General features: G+C 35.2%; 1 protein-coding gene and 1 long non-coding RNA gene across 6 annotated transcripts in view; one reads left to right on the top strand and one right to left on the bottom strand.

Moving 5' to 3' along the window:
- Nucleotides 1-25,440, top strand: part of NEXN (nexilin F-actin binding protein) — a 28,733-nt gene extending 3,293 nt beyond the window's left edge. The window contains exons 2-14 of one of the 5 annotated variants that reach the window (XM_067301015.1): nt 8,340-8,421; nt 9,716-9,907; nt 10,049-10,130; nt 10,217-10,365; nt 11,695-11,736; nt 12,854-13,048; nt 13,127-13,300; nt 15,691-15,876; nt 19,856-20,053; nt 21,432-21,653; nt 23,780-23,965; nt 24,456-24,816; nt 24,923-25,440. In XM_067301015.1, the coding sequence (XP_067157116.1) occupies nt 8,395-8,421; nt 9,716-9,907; nt 10,049-10,130; nt 10,217-10,365; nt 11,695-11,736; nt 12,854-13,048; nt 13,127-13,300; nt 15,691-15,876; nt 19,856-20,053; nt 21,432-21,653; nt 23,780-23,965; nt 24,456-24,816; nt 24,923-24,936 (2,028 nt within the window). In that variant the 5' untranslated portion in view covers nt 8,340-8,394 and the 3' untranslated portion in view covers nt 24,937-25,440. Of the gene's footprint in view, nt 1-8,339; nt 8,422-9,715; nt 9,908-10,048; nt 10,131-10,216; nt 10,366-11,694; nt 11,737-12,853; nt 13,049-13,126; nt 13,301-15,690; nt 15,877-19,852; nt 20,054-21,431; nt 21,654-23,779; nt 23,966-24,455 lie in introns of all 5 variants that reach the window. The other 4 variants (XM_067301014.1, XM_067301016.1, XM_067301018.1 and 1 more) reach the window with 4 other exon arrangements.
- On the bottom strand, nt 10,831-14,970 carry LOC136992557 (uncharacterized). Its single transcript, XR_010884901.1, has 2 exons — nt 14,904-14,970; nt 10,831-11,007 (listed from the first exon to the last, which is right to left on the bottom strand). It is a non-coding gene; the product is annotated as an uncharacterized lncRNA (long non-coding RNA).
- Nucleotides 25,441-25,501: the final 61 nt, after the last annotated feature.

The raw sequence follows: 25,501 nt of genomic DNA, 5'->3' as shown, positions 1-25,501 counted from the left end.
CTGTGTTTTCCTCTCCTAAGTGCTTCAGCTGCAAGTAATAAGTTTTCAATGCTCACAATATGGTTTCCTTATATAATGGAGTCTTCCCTGCAAGTAGATCATGAAAAGGAGACAGATGGTAAATGTAGCATAGACTGTGCTGTAAAGGGCTTATTTATAACTCACAGTAGCCAGTATGACTGTAGGGGGGAGCCTACTGAAAAGAGAAATCACAGAGGAACTAGACTTTTATCCTGGCTTCCTACTCCTAGCTGTAAACAGTAGTATTCAGTTTAGGAAAACATTGGTATTTTCCTGCATCTCATATGAGGATGTTCACTGCTCCACTGAAAATCAAGAACTTCTATATTTACTAATGTAGTTACGTACAATAAAATAATGGATCAACTGTGGAGTTACCGTAGATAACAAAAAATACTTTAAATTGGAAATGTTTTTATTTGGTTAAAGCTGTGCAACAGCTTTTGATCAACTGAGGACTTTGACTTCCTTTCAGAAATGGAAAAGAATTAAATTTAAGGAGATAGTTTTGGGGACCTGTGATCCATCAAACCTTTTGTGTCCCTTTAATGGTTCTCTTTGTTCATTTTGATTTTCTTGACTGAAGTAAGGATTTAAGGTGTGTGCATGAAAAGTTGAACAAGTGGTATGATCACAACAAATCAAGACGCATCACATTGGAAGTGATAGCTTACCCATTCACAACCAACAATTCAGGTGCTTGAAAACAGTCTCTTTTTTTTTCCTTTTCTCTGTGAAGTAACTAAACCTACAGTATTCCTAGTCTGTTGCCTAGTTTCCCATGTGTTTCTGGTTTTGTATTCAATTTTCACCTCAAACTTCCGAGAGATTGCTCTATGCATTCTAGCCAGTCAAGCCATTCTAATATTGGCATTCTCTCTTTCATACAATTCCAGAGGCAGCACCATTCATCACAAGTTGAAGGTACAGTTTTCCTTCCAGGAAAATCTCAATGTGAACCTCTTTTAATGTTTATAAAGAAAGTACTGGACTGCAGTTTCATCTTTAAAACACCGACTAACATTTCCTAAGATATCCTTTTTAATAATATGAAAGCTAAAATGTGGAAAAAATAATTTTAGATCAGTGTCGGGTGAATGCTAGGGTGATGAGACTGGATAGGCAAAGAAAAGCCATATAGTAACAAGCTCAGTTAATTTTTTGATCATTGTTATGCTTGATATTCTAATTTGAGACTTTTGGGGGGATGGGAAGCTTCAATTAGGAGCTCTTACAACTTTTCCCGAGAAATGTTGATCTGAGGGAAATAAATGAAAAGATGACTGAATTTTAAGATTTTGGACAGTTTCATAATAGGATGACTAATCTCTTCTAAAGTAGATACATATATAAGCAGACCCTTGTCGCCTCAAAGAATAAGCATCACTTGAATTAGATGAACTCTGTGGGAATTTTTTTTACTACAAAACAAGGATATATACGACTTGTTCTTCTCAAAAGAGAATTAGTAAGAAGATACCATTTTATTTAAAAGTAGCTACTGTTAGAAAATAGTGTATGTCAAAGTTTCTTGGGCTGGAGAATTCATTACTACATATTTTGTATAAAGCTATCAAGCAGATGATGAAGGAACTATTCTTCCACAATCTGTAGGTGTCAGGACTTCTTGACCTACTTGCTTTGGTTTTCTCAGTGCTAATACAGAGACTGTGTGGATCTTCTCCTAATGATAGGGCCATCATAAAGGAGCTTCAGTGTGCTCTTGTTGTTCCTAAAGCAATGTAACTGCCTCACAGACCCAAGCAAAAACTCAAGGAGCTCTTCTTTTTTTTTCTTAAAGATTCTGGATTGCATTTATTTGGAAACTACTCAACTGCCTGGAGTGATCTCTGAGGCAGGCTCCTCTGTTCTTGCCAGCTGCTGCTCCTGCTCAAGGTATAACTGACATGGAGAGAGGGGAGAGTGCTAACATGAGTTGTATTGTGTTCAGTAATGCCCTACTGCATTATATCCATATCTTTTAGCATCAAATGTGAAGGTAGGATGACTTGCAGTTGCAAAATGTGTTAGAGCCAGCTGGCTAACCTTCAAGCATATTAACAGTTAGGTGATGCCAAAGAAATGGAAAGTAACCTAGAGTAATAGCAGATATGGCAATATTCCAAATGACAGAAACATATCTGTCATCTTGAAGGCCCACAACTTGTTGGACTGGCACATTTGTGGAAGTTCAGGTAGCAGGAATTTTCAAAGAAAGTTCCTCCCAACATCTGTGCTATGTAAGAAAATTTTAGATTTGCTTTTGAGGATGGGCCTCACTACTGTCAGCAATTTTAGTGATGCTTTTGAGAGTGGTTAGGTAATTAGAACTATCAATCAGAAGTGTTCAAGGTAAAGTTGATCCAAAAGATAGGAAAATTATTCAAAAGCAAAATTACCCTAAATATTCTCAGACTCATAAATGTAATCGTCTTCCTAAGGTGAATTCCACATAATAAGCAAATTAGACTTTGGAATAGTTACAGTCTTTGAAGGACTTCAAGATCAAGCCATGTAGATCGTGTACGTTGCTGTAATGAAGGTTTGCTGTAGCAAGTAGTTTAGGTGAAATGGAATTCTCTGTGAAATATTATCTTTGGGACTTGCCGCCTTTTCTCCTCCAGCCCTGTATTAAGGCTAGAAGGTCTTATATTTCCTAGGATACTTCAGTGCAGGAATTGTACCAATGCATGAAGTTTCTTTGTTTTCTAGTCAATTCATGCAATAGAACTTTTATTTAACTTCAGTATTTTAAGTACAAGGCTAACGGCTATCGGTCACGAGCAGAGAAGAAATGCAGAAAAGAGAAGCAAAGGGAAGAGAACAGAACTTCTCTTAAGATCAGCTTAGAAAAATCAGGAAGTCAGAATAAGCTTTTAACTAGTTTTAAGCTACACTGATCACAATGGGAATTTTATTTAAGGATATGCATGAAGTAAGCTGAAGGCCTACAAAAACATGCAAACTCAATTGCACAATATATAAATGCATATTCAAGTGTATAGGGACCTTGGGACCACAAGAATGCTTATAAAAGTCATCTGCCTTTCTAGACACAACAGAACTTGAACATGCTCTTGCTAATCTAAAACAGTCTAAATAGAAACTAAGACTTAGTACTTTTCAGTTTGTCACTTGTGAGCACATAAACATAAATGCTTTGGATTTCTATCAGTCTACAAATGGGATATTGTCAACTGTGACTTGAAGAGACTGACTTTACATACCTATTTGTTGAATAGGAACATCCAAGTGTTCTCCAGAACATCTCTGTTAAAGCTGAATTTGAAGTTTGGGATTTGTAAATCAGGGCAGAGTTTGGTAGCTTAACACTCTTTCGAACTCTTGTTTTATATGCTGTGACTGCTGTGATTAGGAAAAGCATTCCAAGATACCTATGGATCTCATTCAATTTCTATAGCTACAGCAGCTCCGGAAAGCATTGAAGACTTTGGTGGGGTTTTTTTGTTTGTTTGTTTTTTTAAGTAAGTTTATATAAGGATTACTCTGAATGTTCATTATCTCTAACACCATGTAAACATTCCCATGTTTATAATCTGTTCAGAATTAAGAGTTAATAAGAGAACTTCAAGCCTGTTTGACAGAACACAGGATACCTGGCCACCCCCATCTTATTCTGAGAGGAAACATGTAACAAAAAAGAACCAAATGCCTCAGTTCCTTATGTCATCACGATTGCTATTTATTTTAACTATTTTACATTCAGTTTTGGAAAGTGAAAATTGACTAGCCAGGCTCATTTTATACTCCTTGTTTATAGCTTTGTTATTTTGTTTCTTAAAGATATCACAAAGATTTACATCCATAACACAAAGGTTTACATCCATAAAATAAGTTCTTTTAATTTTACAAGGAATTGTCATTTCATTATTAGTACATCTAAAATCATACGTACCTGACAAGTGACCCTTTATAATTATTTGAAAATAATCATATCATTTTCAAAACATGTAAGTATCTAACACTTGCTGGGGGCGGGGAGAGCTAGTTCAGCAGTGTACTGAGTATAGGAAGATTTCTAAACTTTTACTGAGTTTGTTGCAAATTTGGGGCTTTTCCTGACATATCAGGAGAAGGGAGAAAGGGAGTCAGGAATAAATTACTGCATTGTAAAGCAGAAGAAATTCTGTTCCACATTGCCTAAGAAATAGTGAACCTGTTATTGAGCCATTATCATGTTTCTTGTGATAATAACCATTATAGTCCTCAACAAATGAGCTTGACTTTAGCAGGTGCCAGTCATAATGTTAAACCTGTTTCAGGAAACAAAGTATTTTCTAGGAATTCCTTGTTCATGGTTTTACCAACAATCTTTAAATTCTAACTACAAAGTTTTAAAGTCGTCTTAGTGCCTACTGAAAGATTTTTATTTTAATAAGTTTTGTTGGAAGAAAAACAAGTGAAAACATATATATGAGATGATACAGAACATGGTTTACTTCAGTGAGCAGGAAGGTAGTCTGAGAAATAGTCAATATACTCCAAGCAGTCTTGTGCAGGGTTGTTTTATAGAACTATACAGCACAATTAGAGGATTAGGATTATAGGATTAATAAATGACATCCATTGGTTGAGACACTTGCTGTAGGTTTGGATAAAATGAACAAGAACCTGTCTGCTCTTATTACACCTCAGTCACATTTAGTTCATTCATAAACCAGTGGTTTGACCTCTAGAATAAGGAATGCTGCCATTTTTGGTCATTCCTTTTTGACATTGCACACATGCTGTCTTTAGCACTAGATAATTTTTAGATGCTCCTGAGATTTTTATCTTTACTTAAATTAATAATTTTTTCATACTGGGGTTCATCTAGCTGAATAATCAGATCCCAGGTTTGTGTTTCAACTCCAAAACTTTGTATGTATGGTATTGCAAATGAAAACAATTGAAGAAAAAGTAGCTCTTGGCTGACATAGCCACAACTTGTTATAATTCTTATACTTTTTGGCTGTGATTTTTCTGATCTTAATGATTTGTTCAAGCTGCTGTGACCAAAGTTACCCCTTAAAATTATGCTCGTTTTATATATAAATATTAAAGAATGGAAGATGAGTCATGTGATACAAAAAAGCCCTTGTGTCTTTGATTTATTCAGAACAGGTTGATAAATACTTTACTTCATTACAAAACAGATATGTGATGGCATAAATGGAATAAAGGTAATATTCTTAATCCAGTTCTTAATGGATGCTTGTACATGTCGCTGAAACCCTTATTACAATTAGCACCTTTTGTTGGCAGTATTGAAAAAGAGGTCAGGAATTGCGAGGGCATGGAGAAAAGCTGTCAAATTTTACACTTTTTTTTCTTTTTGTGTACATCGCATAGACATTAGGAGCATTTGTGTATGAAATTAGTCTATTCTTTCCAATTCCATCTGTTTCCTGAGCTGATTATGCCTCGCTGTCTTCTAGGAGGAATCATGCTAGACTGTGTTCAGCTTTGTAATTTCAGAGAAGATGATTGTGTGAAAAAAAAAAAAAAAAAAAAAGGTCTGGCATGAAACGCTGAAGGTATCTAGATAAAGGACCGTACCGACTGCCAGGGGCATGAAGGTTATGCACTTGGCAAGCTCTGTCTCTGTCCTCTTCAGATTTCATTTTTGAGACTTTGTTATTGCCAGGTATAAAAGCAATATTCCTTAAAGCGATGAATAATTCAATTCTCAGAGGCATATGATTAGCACATTTGATAACGTAATTGTTTTTTATCTTTTATTAATTTGTGCTAGCATGAATTTACAAATTAGTAAATTAATGAGACATTACCATAAACAAAGGTATCAAATTGATAGCAACTAGTCATCAAAATATATTTATTTTCCTTCGCATTGTTTCAAACTTACAAATCAAAAATAGTTGTTTGGTTGGGTTGCGCTATAACTTTTAAGGAGTAAGTGACCATTTTGGCATACTGGGTCCAAAAAGTTCTTTTTAGCATAGTGAAAGATCAAACGTTGTATCATAAATTCAGGTTTTATAAGACTGAGCTATATGGAAACCAGCAGTGAGGGCAGAGGATTGGGAAAATCATTACAGTGACTTTAAGCCTTTACTACCTTTTTCATATTCAGGCTACTAAGCACAGAAAAGAACGCACCTTTAAAATTGTTTTGACAGCATTTACTTTACAAAAAATATAATTTCTTCCTGCATGCTGTGAATCTGACTTGTTACTGTCTGAACGTTTCGTTGCTATCGTGAAAAATGTAACTAGAATGATACACTGTTTTTACTATTTCTATTTCTACCTAAAAAAATAGAGAAGTGTTTTGGGAGAAAATACCACCTTCCGTTTTCTTTAAAGGCAAAAACTGTTTATCAGCTGGAAGCTCTCCTCTCCTCTCCGAGCAGAGAAGGTTCACCTATCCTGCTTTCTCTCCAAAGTCGGAGGAAGGGCTTTGGGCAGTCCCAACTCCCAGGGCGGCGTATCGCTATTTGGTTGGTTAGAACTGGTCTGTTTGGTCACCCCACAGCGGACAAGTAAGGGCTCGCGCGGCATTCTCCTCGCAGCGCTCCTGTGGCGGGACTGAGGCAGGAAAGGAGAATTCCAGCATTGAAGGGAAAAACAAAAATAGAACGTAGGAACAGATCACAAATGTATTACAAAGACCTTAAATAACTTTCCATATCATGAAATACACGTGTCCTAACCTTAGTTTCTCTAAACCACAGATGAGAAGTCCCTTCTAGTAGTAAACTACGTTTCTAGCCTTTTTACTTTGAGTCCATTTGTTTGCACCATTTTTAGCTCACTTGAGTTTCTAGTCTTGCCTGGGACTCTGGGCATTGCTACAGTACAGACAGCAATGATACTGGAGTCGTGCATAGGCTTACAGTCATTAGAACAATCTTGCCTTAAAATGTATTGAACAATCAAAGACGACTCCTGTATTCCCAAAGATTCCAATATAACTACTTTTCTTCATAGGTCACTTAAAAAATATATATATATCAAGCATGGATGTCTACCTGCACTTACTTGGCCTCTACCTGTCTGTCCTCCTAGAGGCAATCTGTCTGTGTTGGCTTACGTAGCGGGCTGCAACCCACAGAGATAGGTAGGCAGCTGTCCTGTCGTCTTTTCCCAGCCCTGCTCTTTCCTCTTCAGAGTTCCCACTGTATCTTCATTATCTTCCTTCCACAGGGAAAAAAAAATACTATCCCTCACATCCTTTGCCTAAATTCACTTTTTCTGTTCTTTCTTATTACTCACAGAGGACTATAGTAGTTCACGTTAGTAGGTAGAGGGCTTTAATGGTTTATTATTCGTTTACCATAGCCTCACAAAATAATTGAAGAGGTGACACCTTGGGCCTAGCTTTGTTCTCTTGCACACCTAAGCAGTAGCAGGAAGAAGTGGCACTGCTGCTTTACCAGAGTGAACATTAGTGGGGAGATTTCTCCTTCTTCCCAGAAACTCTGATAGGCCTGATGATAAAAAAAAAAAAAGGGCTTCACCCCAGCTTTTTAAGTGCTTTTTGATTAGTTTAATAAAAACAGTGTAATTCAAAATTTGAAATGCTGGTCTCTTGAAAAATGCAGTGCAAGTTCTAGCACACAATTAGATGATATAAACATTTTCTCTATGGTGTGTGTATGGCTCACTTAACTGTAATATTTGAGCACTTCATAGTTTTTAGCACTATTTATTACTAGAATAACACTAGGAGAAAGGAAAGCATTATTTTGTATTCATTTACTGGGTGAAGACCAGAGAGAGCAGCCAGCCTGGCTGAGAAGCAAGCGAGAGAATTCACAGGGGCAGGAATTTCAGTTGCGCCTCTGCAACGGTGCTAGGTGCTGCCAGGCCCGGGGCCACCCTTCCTCTGGCTCTGATGATGCTCCAGGCAGCCGGGGGGCTTTGGCCTGGGGCACTCTGCAAAGCTGGTGCGCCGTGAGCTCGCTGGCTTGTGCCCCAGACTGAAGCAGAGCGGCCGATGCACAGCACATTCCTTTCTGCCAGTGGAAGTATTGAGAAAAACAGTTTCGTAGCACTCCAGCCAGGTCAGCCGGAGCTTGGCACCAAGTTCTGATATATGCTTTTTTTTTTTTTTTTTAATGGAAATTAAAACCCAGTATCTAGGTCTATAATAGAGGAGTATGAATAGTGAATTGTAAGCTGTTTTTTTAATTATTGTTCCATATTTAGAACCTATTCTCATGTCTTTTCAAGAGCCACAAAGGACCAAATGAAACTGTGATACACTCACTTCAGCCTATACAAACTTATTTGCAGGAAGATGATTAAAGCATCAGTAAAGAAAACAATATAACTGCAACTGTTTCTTACAGGTAGAAACTGAAAGCAATCTTAAATATACCACGCGAAGATTGCAGTACAGTAACCATGAATGACATTGCACAGAAGACTGAGGTACGTACCAATTTTAAAATAATGAGTAATGTAGTAATTTACAAGTGATGCTTGCAAAAAGACAAAGAGCAGTTAAAAACACTTGTAAGAGGCAAACAGTTATGCTGTAAGTCCAGCTGGCAAGCATCAAATGGCCATTAGCAGAAAGACCTAGGAAAGTACTGAGAATGTACCCTGTTATTTTAAGATGATAGGCACTTGAAAGTAACTTAAGGAAGTTCATCAAATTTGATGGAATGTGTGAAATATGTTCTTACTGTTATTAAAAAACATGAAGGAGGAAGGCAAAATTAACAACATGTTAAGAAACATTAAATATTAAAAGGGAGCGAGAAAATTCAGGGTAACATTTTCATCTAACTATAAAATTTAAATATTAAGTTACTTAAAGTATTTCTTCTACCTAAAGATTCACTGAACAACAGGAACAAAAGCAAATACATTATTACACTACCCACTGTTAGTTTAGGTGGAAAACATGAAAGAGGGAATGTTTTCAGCCAGTTTTCTCAGCGCTACTGTACTGTATTTCTGTAGTCATTACAGTAAAGAGAGACAAAACCTGAAGTATTTCTGAAAAGTGGGTACCTCTCTTCCTACTTGGAACCAAATCACACAGATTCAGTATTGGCAAAGAACTATTCATTAGCTGTATCAATATCAGATTCCTGTGTGTCCAGTGATCTTGACACATTACAGCATATAATCACTGGACCTCTGAATTTCTCTAAATATTAAAAAAAGTAAGTATATAAAGTATGTGAGGTTTCAAATGAAATAGTACTATTTTTTAAAAAACATATACAAATGTCTAAGAGTTGCAGAAGAAAATACACATACTTACAACTTACATCTATGTCTTTATGCTTATTTTAAACATGGAGTTACAGGCAGGTGGGCTCTTCTGTTTTTGCTGTCAGTGCTTATGATTCCAAATATATATAGAATATATATTATATATAATTTTTAAAGCTGTAGAAACTAAAAGTGTACATGCACATAGTTCATGGGCTTAGTTACCTATTACAATTACATAATAGCCTAAGTTTAATCAAAGGCTCAAAGTTTCTTTGTTTGGATTTTTTTTTAGTATTTATTGCTATTTAATTGAATAAATACAATGAATATATATTAAGATGCTTAATGGATGATGGCTAGTGGCACAAACTTCATAATCCCAAATGCACTTCTGTTTTATGTTCTTACATTCTTTCTAATCCAGTCTATAAAAAAAATTTCTGTCCATCTGTTTCAACTTTCTTTTTATCTTCATTTCTTCTTTATCTTCACCAAGATTCTGCTTTCTTCATCTAAACCCGTCCAAAAATCCTATGTGCCCAAGCTTCACAAGGGTGATGTAAAGGATAAATTTGAAGCTATGCAGAAAGCAAGGGAAGAAAGAAATGAAAGGCGATCTAGAGATGAAAAGCAAAGAAGAAAAGAACAATATGTTAGAGAGAGAGAATGGAACAGGAGAAAGCAGGAGGTTATTTTCTTTGCAAATATTTTGTGTTATGTTAATATTCAATGTTATATGTGACAATCTTTTCAAATTATTTTAAGACTATAATAGTGAAATTTTATCTAAGGTATAAAGACAGCTTACTTTCTGTATTTAATCAACTAGATGAAAGAACTACTTGCATCTGATGAAGACGATGATGCAAAATCATCTAAAATAGAAAAAGGTTATGTTCCAAAGCTGATAGGTAAGAGAGGCACAATTTTAAAAGCCACACAACTCATTACTTAAGTGTTAGATCTAACTATTGAATTGTGCATTTCATATTCACAGGAACTGTTAAAGGCAAATTTGCAGAAATGGAGAAGCAAAGGCAAGAAGAAGAAAGAAAAAGAATGGAAGAGGAAAGAAAGCGCAGAATTGAACAGGATATGATTGAGAAAAGGAAAATTCAAAGAGAATTGGCAAAAAAAGCACAGGAGGTATGTTTTTCTGATCAAAATAGTAAGGACATAATTATAAACAACAAAACACAAGTACAAAGTTTTGTATCAATCAGCAGTTCTAAAGATTTGGTCTTAGGTTTCTGATTGTAGTAGTATACAAGGGATATGCTGGATAGGATGGAATCAGGGAAGAAAGTGAAGATGAAGATTGTCTGAGTAATATTTAGAGTAACAGTTTTTTAAAATACTGAGCTTGAGTTATAGGTGAAACCAGGCAGGCATAAACCTGGTAGAAATGTAAACAGGGTGCAATGTCATATGCGTAGAAGAGTTCATAGAATTCAATAAACTAATTTGAAAATGTTTTTTGTATTGTACCCACTCTTATTTTAGGCAATTCTTGCTTTTAAATTAGCGAATACAGTTCACTAGTAGATGAACTGAGGCAAGTAAACAGAAATGGGAAAAAGGCATAAGTACACAAAAAGGAGAAGATGCTAATTCAGTTAAAATCACAGTGATCATGTTTTATTCTTTTATCACTTTAGGAATCGTTACATATGTATGTGAACAGGCTCCCACTTTTGTTGATACCAATGAAGCAAATTGTCTTTGCAGAATTCTGTATTCGGGTATCATATTTAATTCCTTCTGCAATTTTCTTCAGTGTTGCAAATTCTGCAGTGAGAGTAAACATCTAATGACAGACCAGAACCATAAGCAAATTTTACAAAAGACAGTACTTAATCTAGGTTTGTTTTTGTTCTAAGAGAAGGCATTTTTCAACAAGGACTTGGATAATATTTTCTACTAAGACTTTTAACATGGTTAAAACTGTACTTTTAATAGGAAATATATCTTGTATAAATTTAATCTACTTTGAAAGGCAGAAGTACCTAATGTAGAATTTTATGAAGTGCGTTAGTTTTAGAAAGTAACTGTTATATAGAGACACTAATATGAAAAAATATACAAATAGGCTTTTTGCAGGGAGTTGAGTCAAAGACAGACAATGTCACTTAGCTCAGAAATAATGATTTTGCTTTAACTTTTTACACAATTATGGAATGTTCACACAAGGAACAGACATCTAAAGTACTTTTCTCAGTTTATCACCAAAGTGCTAAGTGTTCTTAAGGGTGCTTTCCAGGATGATGTTTTGGTGTCATGTCCCCCCACTGTCCTCCCATTACCTCATTTATCTGAAGTGTTCCAACATAATGTAAAGGTTCAATCATTAAAATCTCTTGTGAATGTAAGTGCTACATACATATCACTGATACAAACAGAATTTCCAGTTTTATGTTTGCAAATCTAAGGCAAAGAGCCAAAGTAATGTAATCATATGAAATTCTCATTTAATAGATTGATGACTTAAACAATACGGGAACTGAATCAGGAGCAGAGGTAATCAGATTTTTTTAAAGAAACATTCACCTACATTTTTATTCACTTTGTTTTATTATGGTAACATGGGCTGGGAAAAAAGGGGCACACATTTTTAATATTCAACCAAGGAGCTAAGAACTTTTTAAAGCATACAGAAGTGTGTTTGAGATCCGTTTATTTAAGTTTGAAATAGAGTCTAAAGTGTGAATAATGTGTGGTCAGGAGAGTTAGACATCTAAAACTTAAATATTCAGAGCCACCAGAATGATTTGAGGCCTACTGGCAATGACTCTCTAAATCTTTTTGCTTTGAAAAGTATTATTTTAAAGCTCTTTGCCTTAAGCTTGAAATTAAAAGAGGATTCTGTCAATATAGAGGTTTGAACACCTTAGTCAACTGCTTAGTCAATTCTTTTTTTCTTTTCTTCTTTTTATTAAAAATTAATTCAACATAAGGGTTTGGATTTTAAGTTTTGCAAATAAATGTTTTATTTCAAAAAAGCTAGGCCCAAAGGTCCTATAGTCTTTCACTAACACAAGAAAATCATGTTTCTACTAAAGTTTGGAGAAAAAAAATAACATTAATTTTAAGTTATTTGACAGTATCCCTCTTCATCATGGTATTTTGTGAAAAATTTGGGTGAAATATATTATGGCAAATAAGTTGTAAAAATAGTTTTGAAGCAGCAAAATGCTTCAAAAACAAGTTAGTTTGACAAATTACATATTCCTCTCTAGAACAACAAGCATATTTTAACACAGTGTATCCCTTACATAATAAACACAAGACTAGAAGTGGAGCATAGGTACAGTTGTTATGTATTCAAAATTTCACCTCTTCTCCAAACCACAAATATTTATAAAGAGCATTTAATGAAAATATGTACAGAAGTTAAGGAGTTTGCTGGCAGTCATGTTTAAAATATAACTCATTCTTGATGTTCTTCAGATATTACAAGAAAACTAGTGACTGTCACAGGCAGATGAGTTTTATTCTTGTCATTAATACTCAATACAAGTATTCTGTTGGAAGCTTTGGTGCACACAGGTAAAAATGGCAATTTCATTAGAAATGAGTCTGTCTAGAAGTCAAGTGTTATCAAAATATCATAAATATATATAATCTTTTTGGACAGGAAGGGGATGATTCACTGCTGGTTACAGTAGTGCCTGTAAAACCCACCAAAACACCTGGAAAGATGAAAATAAACTTTGAGAACATAGGAAAAGAAAGAGCAGAACAAACACAAAGAGAGGATGAAGAAAAGCAGCTAAAATATGAGAAACATAAACAACCCCTTAAAGAAGCCAAGTGCCTTTCATTTGTCATGGTAAACCACTCATCTAAAAATTCCTAAGAAATAAAGATCTACTATTTAAAATATAACTATTTCATTTTTCTTACACAGAGTGAAAACACAGATAATGAAACACAAGAGCCTCTTTCTCCTGGTAAGCTGAAAGTAACATTTGAAGAACTTGAAAGACAAAGACAGGAAAACCAAAGGCGGCAAGCAGAGGAAGAAGCAAGACAGCGTTTAGAAGAGGAAAAACGTGCCTTTGAAGAAGCTAGACAGCAAATGGTAAATAGTTGTTTTGTTCATGTTGTTACAGAATTTCACATAGGATACGCCTTCACATTCTTTCCTCTGATTACTCTTATTATTAATTTTTATTTCAATCTGTCAAGGAATTTGAAAATTGTATTATCACTAACTTTAAAATATATGTTTTTGACCTTAGTTCTAATTTAATAACCATACTGGCATAATTCTTTAGACAATCTTTTAGTAAAACCAGGAAACTTATATTTTTAAATTTGCTGGCAATCTTACCAGTTTTTATATATAAATGCTGTAGTACCTTAAAATATAGGTCCTGCAGAAGAAAATTAGTTTTCTGTTTTGCTCTTAAATAGTACTTCAGATGTTTCAGTAACTTGTTTTTGGTGAAACATTCTGTAGTAACAGAATGCTACTTCTTATTCCCATATTTATGTTTTAAGTATGACACATAAGTACATCAGTTACAACTTTCCTCTTACAAAAATAGGGAAGACAGACATATCAGCTCTTTTGTATGCAGTGGTATGAATAACCACATAGTAGAAATTACTACATTAGGCCCCAAATTATGAGAAATGGAACTCATCTTGTTTTGTATTACATGCAAAACTGCCTCCATATGTTCTTTATCATAAGCCAGACTTATTTTAGGTCAACTATAGTTTGTTCTTTGATCATATTAGATGAATCATATACTTAGTATTTATATTAGCATAAGATACACCAGATAGTTTAGTTCTGTTTTTCCTTATTTCATCATATTCTATTTCCAAAAATATTCTTTGGAAGTTCTATATTTAAATGTCTTTTCTCTGTACAGTCCTAATCACTATGATTTTGTTCTTTCACATAAAAGAAGGATTAATGAGTTTTGGACTTCCATGTCTCATGAAATCTTTAAAGATACTATTTCTAGGAATTTGTTAAATTTTAGCTTTAAAAAGAGCAGCTTAATTATGAGTGAACATTCCTGGACAAACAGCTCAAGGTCGCACTCTAGATGACTGTATATTACAATAGCCGTAACAAAAAAATTTAATATTCTAAAAAACAAACAAAAATCAACAAAAAAATCCTACCCCCAAAAAGCCCAGAACCCCGAAACACTGAGATTCTCAACAGATCCAAATTGGGAGGGTTCTAGGTTTAGGTAGGTGCCAAAATTACATTTCATTTTATTTTATATATATATTTTTGGTAAACTACCTAACCTTTCCAAACCAATAACCTTGACATTATGTCAATAATTTTTTTTTGGGGGGGGGGGGGAGAAGGGAAGGGGAGGAAGAAAGGGTGCTAGTGAAGAAGAGGGAGGAAAAGGAAGGAGAAAGAACTTTAGAATTCTAATTAAAGTTTTGTTTCCATCTCCCACCCTCATGTACACATATTTATTTACCAAATAATATAGAAGAGTGAAAGTTGAACGAATTTATGAATTCTGTATATAAAAAACAAAACCAAGACCCCCCTCCTCCAGTCTTTTTATATTATGCAGTTTCAGCTGATATCAGTGGTTGTCACAGTTTGAAGTTAAAAGTTTTCTTTCTTTTAATGCCTTCTTCTCCCCCTGTGAATTCCAAATACATGGTTTCTGTAATTCCCCTAACTGTGTCCAACATACCAGTCCCATGGCTGCTCGCAGTATGCAGAAATCTGGAATATCAATACCTCAGCAGTTCACAGTCAATTTCCTCCATTAACAAATAAAATCTGAGATGTTTTCTAAGGATGGTTCTTTCTTTTATTCTTGATTGCAGTTTGCAAATCACAGGCTTCTCTTAGCAGATAGTGTCTACTGGAGGCAAGCCACAGTGAAGAGACTCGCATATCTCACTTCCCTTTCTTCACTGATGATTAAATGTCTAAGAAGAAAAGAAGCAACAATGTCAGTTTGGACTAATAACAAACTGTTAATCAATTTAGCTTTTCTATAAAACTCTACAGCATTTTTTCAACTCATAAGTAAGTGCACCAGGGAAAACTATCTATATGCAAATAAAAAGACTCCATGATAAAGGTCTATGAAAGTGATGTAAAGAAAGTGAATAGAGACTGATTGTTCAGTCAATGACCCAACCCTGAAACCATAAAATAGATAATTGTTTAGCCTTTTCCTGATAACACATTGTTCTTTGAACCAGGCCTTCAACCAATATTAAAAAAACTATAGAAGTTATGTATTGGATTCTGAACTGTATTTCTCAAGGGAATTGCATCTCCCTCCCTCTGGCTAAAACGAAGACAAAAAGGTTTCTTATAGGAACCAAACTATTGATGTATTTTCCCCCAGAAGAAAAAGCATTTATAGAAGATCAGAATGGAATTCACAGAGTATTTATTTAGTACAGAGAATATTTTTATATTTGGGTAGGGCTTTTCTATTTTTTTTTTTCCCCTCTTCTCTAAAGATAAATGAAGGTGCCGATGAGGAATCTGAAAATTCTGTTAAGGAATTCCGTCCTGGTAAACTCAAACTCAGTTTTGAGGAGATGGAAAGACAGAGGAGAGAAGAAGAAAAGAGGAAAGCAGAAGAAGAAGCAAGACGACGCATAGAAGAGGAGAAAAGGGCATTTGCTGAAGCAAGAAAGAATATGGTATAGCATTTTGATTAGTAAATGTTTTCATATTTTTCTTGAGTCTCCATACTGAACTAGAAAAAAAGCTCTAGGAAAAGATGCAGTTGAAAATGTGTTTTAATTCCTTCATTAATTAAACTTACTAACAGGTAGTGGGGACTGAATCAAGTTAGGTTACCAAAAAACACCACAGAACATCTCTTCTCACAGCAACACTAGAAAGGATATCAAACAACATAATCAAAAACAGATATTGTTTCCAGTTAAGTGTTACGCTAGATGAAACAAACTTGTAGAACACACTGTCTTCCCAAGGAGGGTTTTTTGCCTTTCTTTTTTGTTTAATTCCTTATCTTTAGCTCCATTTTTATTTCTTCAAATTAATCTCCCTACCTTTAAGGGTGTCCACCAATCAGCAATTACTAGCTGAAGCATAATTAATGCCATATTGGAAAAGTTCTCATTGCAAGTACAAATTCTACGGTCATCTGTGGCCTATTAGGAAGGAAAAAATTGAGAAGGCTGAACTCACCTAATTGATTATTAGGTTTCATTGCTTGGTCAGGGAAATGTTAAAAAGCAGCAGCTTGCACTGATAATTTAGAGTTAGGGCAATTCTTAATATGGTACTTTGGTCTGGAAATTGCTTAGATGAATACAAATCCCTGTGATTATTCAGTAACTTTATTTTTTATTGTATTTTTCATGCTTATTCCAACAGCTTCAAGTTTTAGCAGGCTTTGGGGAATTAGCTAGCCTCTTATTGGTGGATGTTAGAAAACTTGGTATTAGATTAGACAAATACCAGTTATAAATAAATATTGTTGGTTTCAAAATCAAGTGCAAGACATACCATACAGAGCTGTAGGATAACCTGCCCACCTGGTGCTCTCTTTCTACACTTCTGCCTGTGGTTTTATTCAGAAAGACCAACAGCATGTCTAATAAAATTATTTTCTTCAGAATTAAAAGCAATGGCTGTGGAGTAGATTAAAGTTTTGTATGAAAGATTTACACTGCTAACAGTGCTCCCTCTGGCTGAAAATTAGGCCAAAGACAAGGCCTCTACTCTGAAAGTCTACTCAGACAAACTGCTAGGCAAACTTATACTTGATATTGTACCAGTAAGGAATGATGTAAGATAAGGTCTGTGATCCGTCCACACCTCCAAAAAGAGGGAAAAGAAATCAGATGCTTAAACCTCTAGGGAAAAAAAAACAAAACTGCCAAACTTCTGTCGTTACAATCTTTATGAAAAGTCAGCAGACAATTCAAGGAGAGCAAAGAAATTACATGCCGTCTTCTGCTTTGTGCTGCCTTCTTGCAAATCTTTCTCCCTTAGTTTAGCATGAGCCTAAGTAAGTATCCAAGCAAGAAGAATCTCTCACTGATTAAACAGGGTTTAATCCATTAGATGCAGCATGGAGTCCGCAACTGCACTATTAACAGCAGACACTGAAGATGTTTAGTAATCCAGAAAGTTAACTGAAAAGTGTATTTTCAGCATATTCACTTGAAAATTGTCTGCTAATTAGCATCCTGAATATGAACTCTGCACTCTCTATTGCTTGTAACAGCTTTCCCTCCTGTTCACCATTCACCAGATCTACACAATGTAACAGATGTGCACAGATGTGCTTTTGAGTATTTTAAGAGTGCATCAGGCATTTCTTCCAGAAGCACTAAAAGCTCATATGTAAAAATCTATTCTCATTTAAGCATTTAAATTAAGACATTTTTAGAACCTTCTGCATATTTATTCATTTTAATTCAATTTTGAAACTATATACACAGAAGTGATAATACCACTGCTAGAAACACAAAAGCCACCTTCACCTCTTTGTGAAAGGATCTCCCTACTTCATAGTTTCTTCTGCAACATCCATAATTCCATGCTTCCCACCAACTCAATCACTTTCAGAATGAAGCCTTCATCTAGCATCACTGCCAGTCTTTCTGTTAAAGAGCTTGCATGAAGAAACCTGTCTTAGTATGAACAAAAATCCATTCTACTTTGTATCAACCACTGTTTGCCCACTGAAAATTGATTCATGGTGCTACAAAAAAATGGCTATTTATTACAGAATTGTTTCCCACTGTCATCTAATATCAAACTGCAGAACTAACCACAAGGGTTATGCATCATACAATTTCACTCATTTTTCCCCCCCGTGCTTTTAACCACCAATAGGTTGGCTTACTGTCTTTTCATAGCTTACTAACATTGATTCAAAAAATACAGGGCAGACAGATAGAAAAGTGCTAACTCATATGCACAGCATTTTTTTAGTTTACAAATATGTGCATTAGTAAAGTTTGAATTACTGCTTTTCCTATCCAGTTAGGTTCTACATCTTTCTGAAGTAATAAGCATACCAACTAATGCATCATCAGCAAAAAATTTTCATGTTTCTTCACTGATTTAGCTATAGTTAGCTCTGAAAAATATGCAGCTATGCATATCCCATTTTCATTAAGGAAATATTTTACCGATTTATTTTTGACTCCACTTCCTGACAATTTCAACAAATACCTTTGTATTATGCAAAACAAATGAAGAATGGAAGGAATGGTGGGACTGAACTCCAGCTGTAAGCTTAACTACTCATGGGGAAGATGTGAAGGAAATCTGTGGTGACTAGCAGTAGGAGAGAGGTTGGGCCAAAAACCTGAAAGAGCCACGACAGAAAAAAAAGGGTATGGGGCAAAGTCCATCAACAAGATGGCAGCACAAACGAAGATGGCATGAACATGAGTGAAAAGTGAGAGTTACACAGGCAGTGAGCAACAATACATGGGGAACTGAAAAGTGAGTGCAAAAGAATCTTTTAAAAAACACTTGTGTATTTTCTGCTTCTTTACAATGTTAGTCAAAAAATTTTCTCAAATGAAAGTCTTGCTCATTTAATCCTTTCTAGCATTTGTTTGATAACTACTGTTGGGGATGCTTTAAATTTAAGGCAAATTTGACACTGCAGTGTTTGTAATATCTGTCCTCATTGCACATTTTCTACAGACTCTTCTGTAGATTTGTTGAGATAATCTCTGTTAATAGGATAATAGAAGTTTTCATAGTTACATGCACAAATGCACATTTAGGATGTATCTTATCAAGAAGTTACTTTAAAAGCCTTCTGCATAACTCAAAGACAGACTGTCATGCTACCTGGCCATTTTTATAACATATCACCTAATGTCTTAGTAATGCTTTATTTCAACAAATTCAGTCTGATTAGGTATTTGTTCTTACAATTTCTGCTCTTGAAAATGATTACAAGGGCCTTTCCTGGGCCATAGTATTTTCTTATGGATTAAACTACAAAAAAAAGCAAACTGCTCATACACAGTAACCACCAAAGCCCAGCCCTACTCTTTAGCCTGAGAAAAGGACGGGGAAAGAAGGAAAACTTTGCTCCTATGTTGTACAACACAATAAACTGCCAACATAATTTGGTATATTCAGTTTGTGCATAAAAAGTTTCTTGTAGGAAATTCTGTTCCATTATGCTTATTGGGAATACTAATATGTCAGAGTTAAAAAAAAATAGGAACATAATGCAGTTTGTTTAGAAAAGAAGATTACAGATGTTTGTACTGCAGTGTTAAGAGCAATGACATGTTTATACACAAGCATTTTATCTAATGATAGTCTGTAAGGTAAACAGGAGTGAATTGCTTCAGGTCCCAAAGCTACATTTAGAGGACATCTCTCTATCATCTTGCAAAGAGGACTGCATTTGTATAAAAAAAGGGGGGGGAGGGTTAAAGTAGTTTATTATTGTAACAAAAGAGCCAAAATCAAAGATAACCTCCTGCAACTCCACCCCTGCAAATGTTAGAGAAAGAAGTTTAACACTGTCATACCATAGCTTATTTCACTGTGTCAGAAGTGGCCAAATGCTTGGTTAGCTTTACATACTAGAAGTGTCTGAGGAATGCTGTGATTTCATCACAAGTCCCTTCAGGATGCATCATTAATTATCTGAATTTCCAGCAGGTGCTGGATGATGAATCACCAGAAATGTTTAAAACCATTTCTCAAGAATCTCTCATACCTGGTAAACTGGAAATTAATTTTGAGGAGTTGCTGAGACAAAAAATGGAAGAAGAGAAAAGACGCACAGAAGAGCAGCGTAGGCAAAAGTTGGAAATGGAAAAGCAAGAATTTCAGCAGCTGAGACAGGAAATGGGAGAGGTCTGTACAACAAAAATGTTAAGCATCCTCTGAATAAAAATGTAATAGCTCAAAGTTTACAATTGTAACGGAAAATTCCTTGTATAAGGAATTTTAAATCAATACTTTCATTCTTACTTGAAAAGAATGGAAAACGGGAAAAAAAAGACTTAAAATATACCATTGTGTATAAGATTTTTAATCACTAATCCACTAGGAAAATATGCTTTTATCCCTTAGCACCCTTTAAGTGAAAACATAAAATTTCAGATTTGTGATTTTACCTTTTTTACTGTGAATTCTGCATATTCTACTGTATCACTAAAATGATTATTTACAGTTTTTGGAGAATACAAACATCTAGTTCACCCTAAATCAAAAGCAATACTCTTACCTTTGTTAATTTTTTTTTCCAGTATTTTTTTTCAGGGAAATGTAGTGTTATGTAATTAGGAAAGAATTACAGTGGCCCCAAGTTGTTACCAGTCACTGTATCAAGGGTTTGGAGACTGTCACAGTGGATTTTAAGAATCACACGCGATTTGCTTTGCATACCAAATGGCTAAAACATCACATTCATGAACTTCACACTTCAATTTGATTTGTTTGTGGGTGGCAATTCTAATAATATTATTCACTTGTGAATGTTAATGAGAAACACAGTTTTATTATCATTATTATTTTTCTTTTTAGAGAGGCTAGTGTGGGTAATAAGGGCTCCAGCTTGTGAACTTTCAAGTAGATTTTGGATTACATCCTGGGGAAGAAGGGAAAGACAGGGACATCCAACTAAATGTATATACATCTGTCAGAGGTAATAAAGAGAAAGAGGGAGGGGAATAAAATATCAACAATTACAGCATCAGACATGGTTCAACTACAGGATCCAGAACTGTCACTTGCAGTTTCCCAGCCATAACATCCTGAAATCTCTTTTGCCTCTTACTGCATATAAAACAAACAAACAAACCAACCCTAGGTTTATGTTTAACAGAGTGGCTGTATTTTAAAAAACTATTTCATAGCATATTGCAGTAAGTCAGAGAGGTGAATTATGGATCTAGGACAACTTTAAGAGCGTTGTGGTGCTGGGTGTCTGATTTTCTGAGTCCGAAGTGGTTTATTGACAGGGCAATCCTTGAATAAAGGGTTCATTCAAGAACTTTTACTGAAGCAAGATATTTTGAAGTCTATCTAGTTTAGAGGTGATAAGGAAATTAGAAGATTTAGGGGGAAGAAAAAAAATTAGAGGGGAAAGATATTCTTGCTGAGAGACTCAGAATACCTCCAAGCTAAGAGAATTATTTAAGTATATTAAGCTACACTTATTTGTGGGGAGAACAGGTAGTAAAAATAACCTGGACATTTTTGATCTTCACCTTTTGTAATTTCTGAACAGCTAGAAGAGGAGTCTGAAACTTTTGAATTAAGCAAAGAATATGAAGAATTAATGAAGTTAAAAAGAAGTGGCTCTATTCAGGCAAAGAACTTAAAGAGCAAGTTTGAAAAAATAGGACAATTGTCTCAAGAAGAAATACAGAAAAAGATTGAAGAAGAGCGAGCTAAGAGAAGAGCAATGGATGAAGAAATAAGAGAAAGGGAAGCAGAAAAATTTCAAGAGGTAAGTTGTATTCTGTATACATAATGATGACCTTCAGCAGAGGCTTGTAATCACAAAGATCTTCATCCTCAAGAGTAAACTTAACTAGGAGACTGATGACCCAGGAGTGAGTAGTGCTTTTTTTTTTTTTTTTTTTTTTTTAAAGTTTGCTGTGTTTCCAAAATTATTCTCTCCTTGCTTTCCTGTTCCCTCTTTGAATGTGTGAGAAAATCTCACCTCAGTGTCCCTCAGGGAAATTACCATCGGTTTATTGTCAGTCATCTGCTCAGGCAGATATCTGTTTTCTACTTCAAGTCCTCAGTTCAGCATTTTAACAACTTAAACCTGCCAGTCCAACAGATTGAACATTCATGTTTAAGAGTTTATGTGCTACTAACAGGCACCTAAATTGCTTGTCCTTCTGAACTCATATTCATTCTCCATTGTATGAATTAAAAAACAAACAGCACTACCATTTACAGATCAAGCCCTTGCCCTTTTTAAGGTCAGGGAGAGGGTCTTGTTTCTCAGGGTACAGCAGGGAAGTATGCCTGCTATCAACACTTCCGATAGGAGCCCCTTATTTTTTCAGAGGGGGAAACGAGATGGAGCTATCTGTTTAACCAATAAGTCAACACTGTCCTCTGTAACCCAAAACATGGTTGTTGCATGAAAGCTCATGTGTTCATCTGGCAGTACAGGAAACTTGTAACAGTGATAAGACTTATCCGAACCTCATTCTGAGCCACATCCACAGTACTCCATCACTTCATATCAGCTCAAAGCCAGTGTTTTATTTTGATCTTTTCATTTAGTGACTGACACTGTAATTATGCTTCTATAAGGTCAACCTGTGTAGGTGTTGAAGCTGCTACAACATTGTGGCATAAAAATCAAGTCACTGAACACTCATTTTTAGAGACATACCATTGCCACAAGAGAGAATTTAACTTATATATGCACATAAGTCTTTAAAAAGTATTTTTCTACCTAACATTGATACTGTCTTTTTTCCTACTCTCTACACCTGCAAATAATTCCAAGCATATTAAACTGGTTATTCTCCAAAAAGGGAGCATGAGCCTAATTAACACCTAAGAGACAAAGTATCCACAAAATAACCATAAATAAAATAGTTCTTTCATTATAAAGGTCTGCTTTTCAAGACCACAAGTAAATAGGCAAAGGAGCTCAAGTAGAGGAGCTTATATGACCTAATCAACAAAGGGGCTTCCAGGACACCAAGTTCTCACACAGCAATATGAAAAGGAAGGAAAACCAAGTGCCATATCTCAGTAGCAACATGATACTAAGAAGAAGTAAGCAAAAAATAGAATTTTTCCTGTTGCAGGAAAATGGAGGATCACAGCACAGGTCTGTATTTTTTCCCCTGTTGTACAAGGAGAAAAACTCCTACCTGCTTTGTAAAATTACCATTAGAAAAAAAAGGCATGAGAATTGTGAAAAAGTCTGAGAGGATTTATTTTGCAAAAAAGAGAAAAGGGAGAAACCTACCAGAATAAGCATCCTTTCTCAAAACAATAAAGTATACAGTGTGCATGCAGGACAATTCATCTTAGTCCTTTACAACAGTCCTGCCAGAAGTGGCAGAGTTTTTAAAAACCTCACTGTTTTTTCCTTAGCTTATTAAGTTTTCTTTTTACCATATCATAATCTCTTCTGTATTTAATCTAAAGTTCCAGTTGAATCCAAAATAAAAAGTTACTTCTATGGTGGTATGACTGCTTACCACTGATATGCTGCAATCAAGAATGGGATCTTCTAGAAACATGTCTGAATTTGCAGTGACATGTCTGACTCCGCAGTGTAGGATTCCTTTCATGCAATTCCAGTGTTTCTTGCATCCACAGTTTGCAGAATCAGTCATGAAACCAACTGGTTTTAGAAATACTCCTCACCAAAACATTAGACTAAGGTTCATCTTTCCTTGAAATGTCTCAGCATCTCACAACTCGGGATCAACTATTAGGAGACTTGATTTTAAATAAACCTGACATTAAACAAACCTCTGGAAAAAACAGGACTCCAGGCAATTTAGCTCCGTTGAGTAAGAACTACTGTCCTACTGAACTAGTTTTATTCTCATGTAAATTCAAAGGTAATAAATAATTTTTATTCTTTGCAAGGATGATGAGGTAGATGTGAGACCAGCCAAGAAATCAGAGGCTCCATTTACTCATAAAGTAAACATGAAGGCCCGTTTTGAGCAAATGGCAAGAGCCAGAGAAGAGGAAGAACAGAGAAGAATTGAAGAACAAAAATTACTACGCATGCAGTTTGAACAAAAAGAAATTGATGCTGCATTACAGAAGGTATAGATTACAAAGTACCTTTTATTCATAGCTAAGTGTCTGTTAACTTAGTGAAATATGTTTAAACATCTAACTGAACAGCACTGATAGCAACGATGCCAGAGGTGTGAAAGACACATTGTACTGCTTTTAACAACTGCTGTGGATTGCTGCACTAATGTAAAATTGCTTTTCATGTTTGCACATATTCTTCAAGAGTAGGAGAGAGAAATACTGCAAAGAAAGTGGATCTTTTCCTTTGAGTAGTCTGAAAAGGGAAAATGTATATTCATGCCTGTATTTTTCCCTAGATTCTGGCCTCATTAAAATCCATTTTCCACAGAATTTACTGCCTGTTCCATTTCAATTCAATGCACTGTTATCCAGTGAGTTTAGTGCAGCACCTCCCTTCTCAGAAACACAAGAGCTTTTCTGTAATCAAGTACATATTACTAGTATTTATGTTGCTACTTCCACTTTAAGTGTTCTAAATCAAATTATTTTAAAACAGAAAAGGGAAGAGGAAGAGGAGGAGGAAGGAAGCATTATTAATGGTTCTACTTGCGAAGATGAGGAGGATCAAGCTCGATCTGGAGCTCCCTGGTTCAAGAGGCCACTAAAAAACACATCAGTTGTTGATGGCGAGCCAGTGAGATTTACTGTTAAAGTTACTGGGGAACCAAAACCCGAAGTCACTTGGTGGTTTGAGGGCGAAATGTTGCAGGACTCTGAGGACTACCAGTATATTGAAAGAGGAGAAACCTATTGCCTTTATTTGCCAGAAACCTTCCCAGAAGATGAAGGGGAATATATGTGTAAAGCAGTCAACAACAGAGGCACATCTGCTAGCACCTGTATTCTCACCATTGAAAGTAAGAGTTAATATTTTAATTTGCTTAATAATTTTCAAGTACTCTTCTTGCCTCTTTCCTATCATGAAAAAAAATTAATCTTTTTCTTAACCCTTTTATTTTCTAGCTGATGACTACTAATGCTCTACTTTAGCTGGAACCTTTCTTCCTCTCAAATCTTTCTTATTGCATCATCTCTCTTTCACTGACGGGGCCAACTAAAGCAAGCAAGGAAATGCATTGAGTTGTCATTTCCTGCATCAGATAAAATAATCTTCAAACTGTGCAAGTGTCTAGGTTCCTTGATCATATGAAATTTAATATTAAAGGCTAAAAAGAAGAAATCAATAAAGGAAAAAAAAATCAATAAAGGAAAAAGCCAAATTATCATAGTGCTCCCACATTTGAAGACCAACTATTGTGTAATAGTATAAATCTAAATACACAATCAGGAAACTTGTGTAGTAGTATAAAACTGCTGGTATATTCTGCATGAACACTAAATATTTGAGCCATTTTACTTTATCTCAGAAGCACTGAACTGAAAAGGAAATACTTTTTGGTGGATTAAAAGAAAAAAAAAGACACCAAACCCCAGTGTATTATTTCTAAACAATAAAAGATTATATAACTGCTTACGTTTGTCGTTTTGTTTCAAACAGCATTAGTTTTTTAATACAGACTTGCATTGAAATCATTAGGCTGT

The sequence above is a fragment of the Apteryx mantelli genome, chromosome 8, assembly GCF_036417845.1.
Source record: "Apteryx mantelli isolate bAptMan1 chromosome 8, bAptMan1.hap1, whole genome shotgun sequence".
Taxonomy (NCBI): domain Eukaryota; kingdom Metazoa; phylum Chordata; class Aves; order Apterygiformes; family Apterygidae; genus Apteryx; species Apteryx mantelli.
The sequence above is the reverse complement of the archived record's forward strand: the minus strand, read 5'-3'. Positions and strand labels throughout refer to the sequence as shown.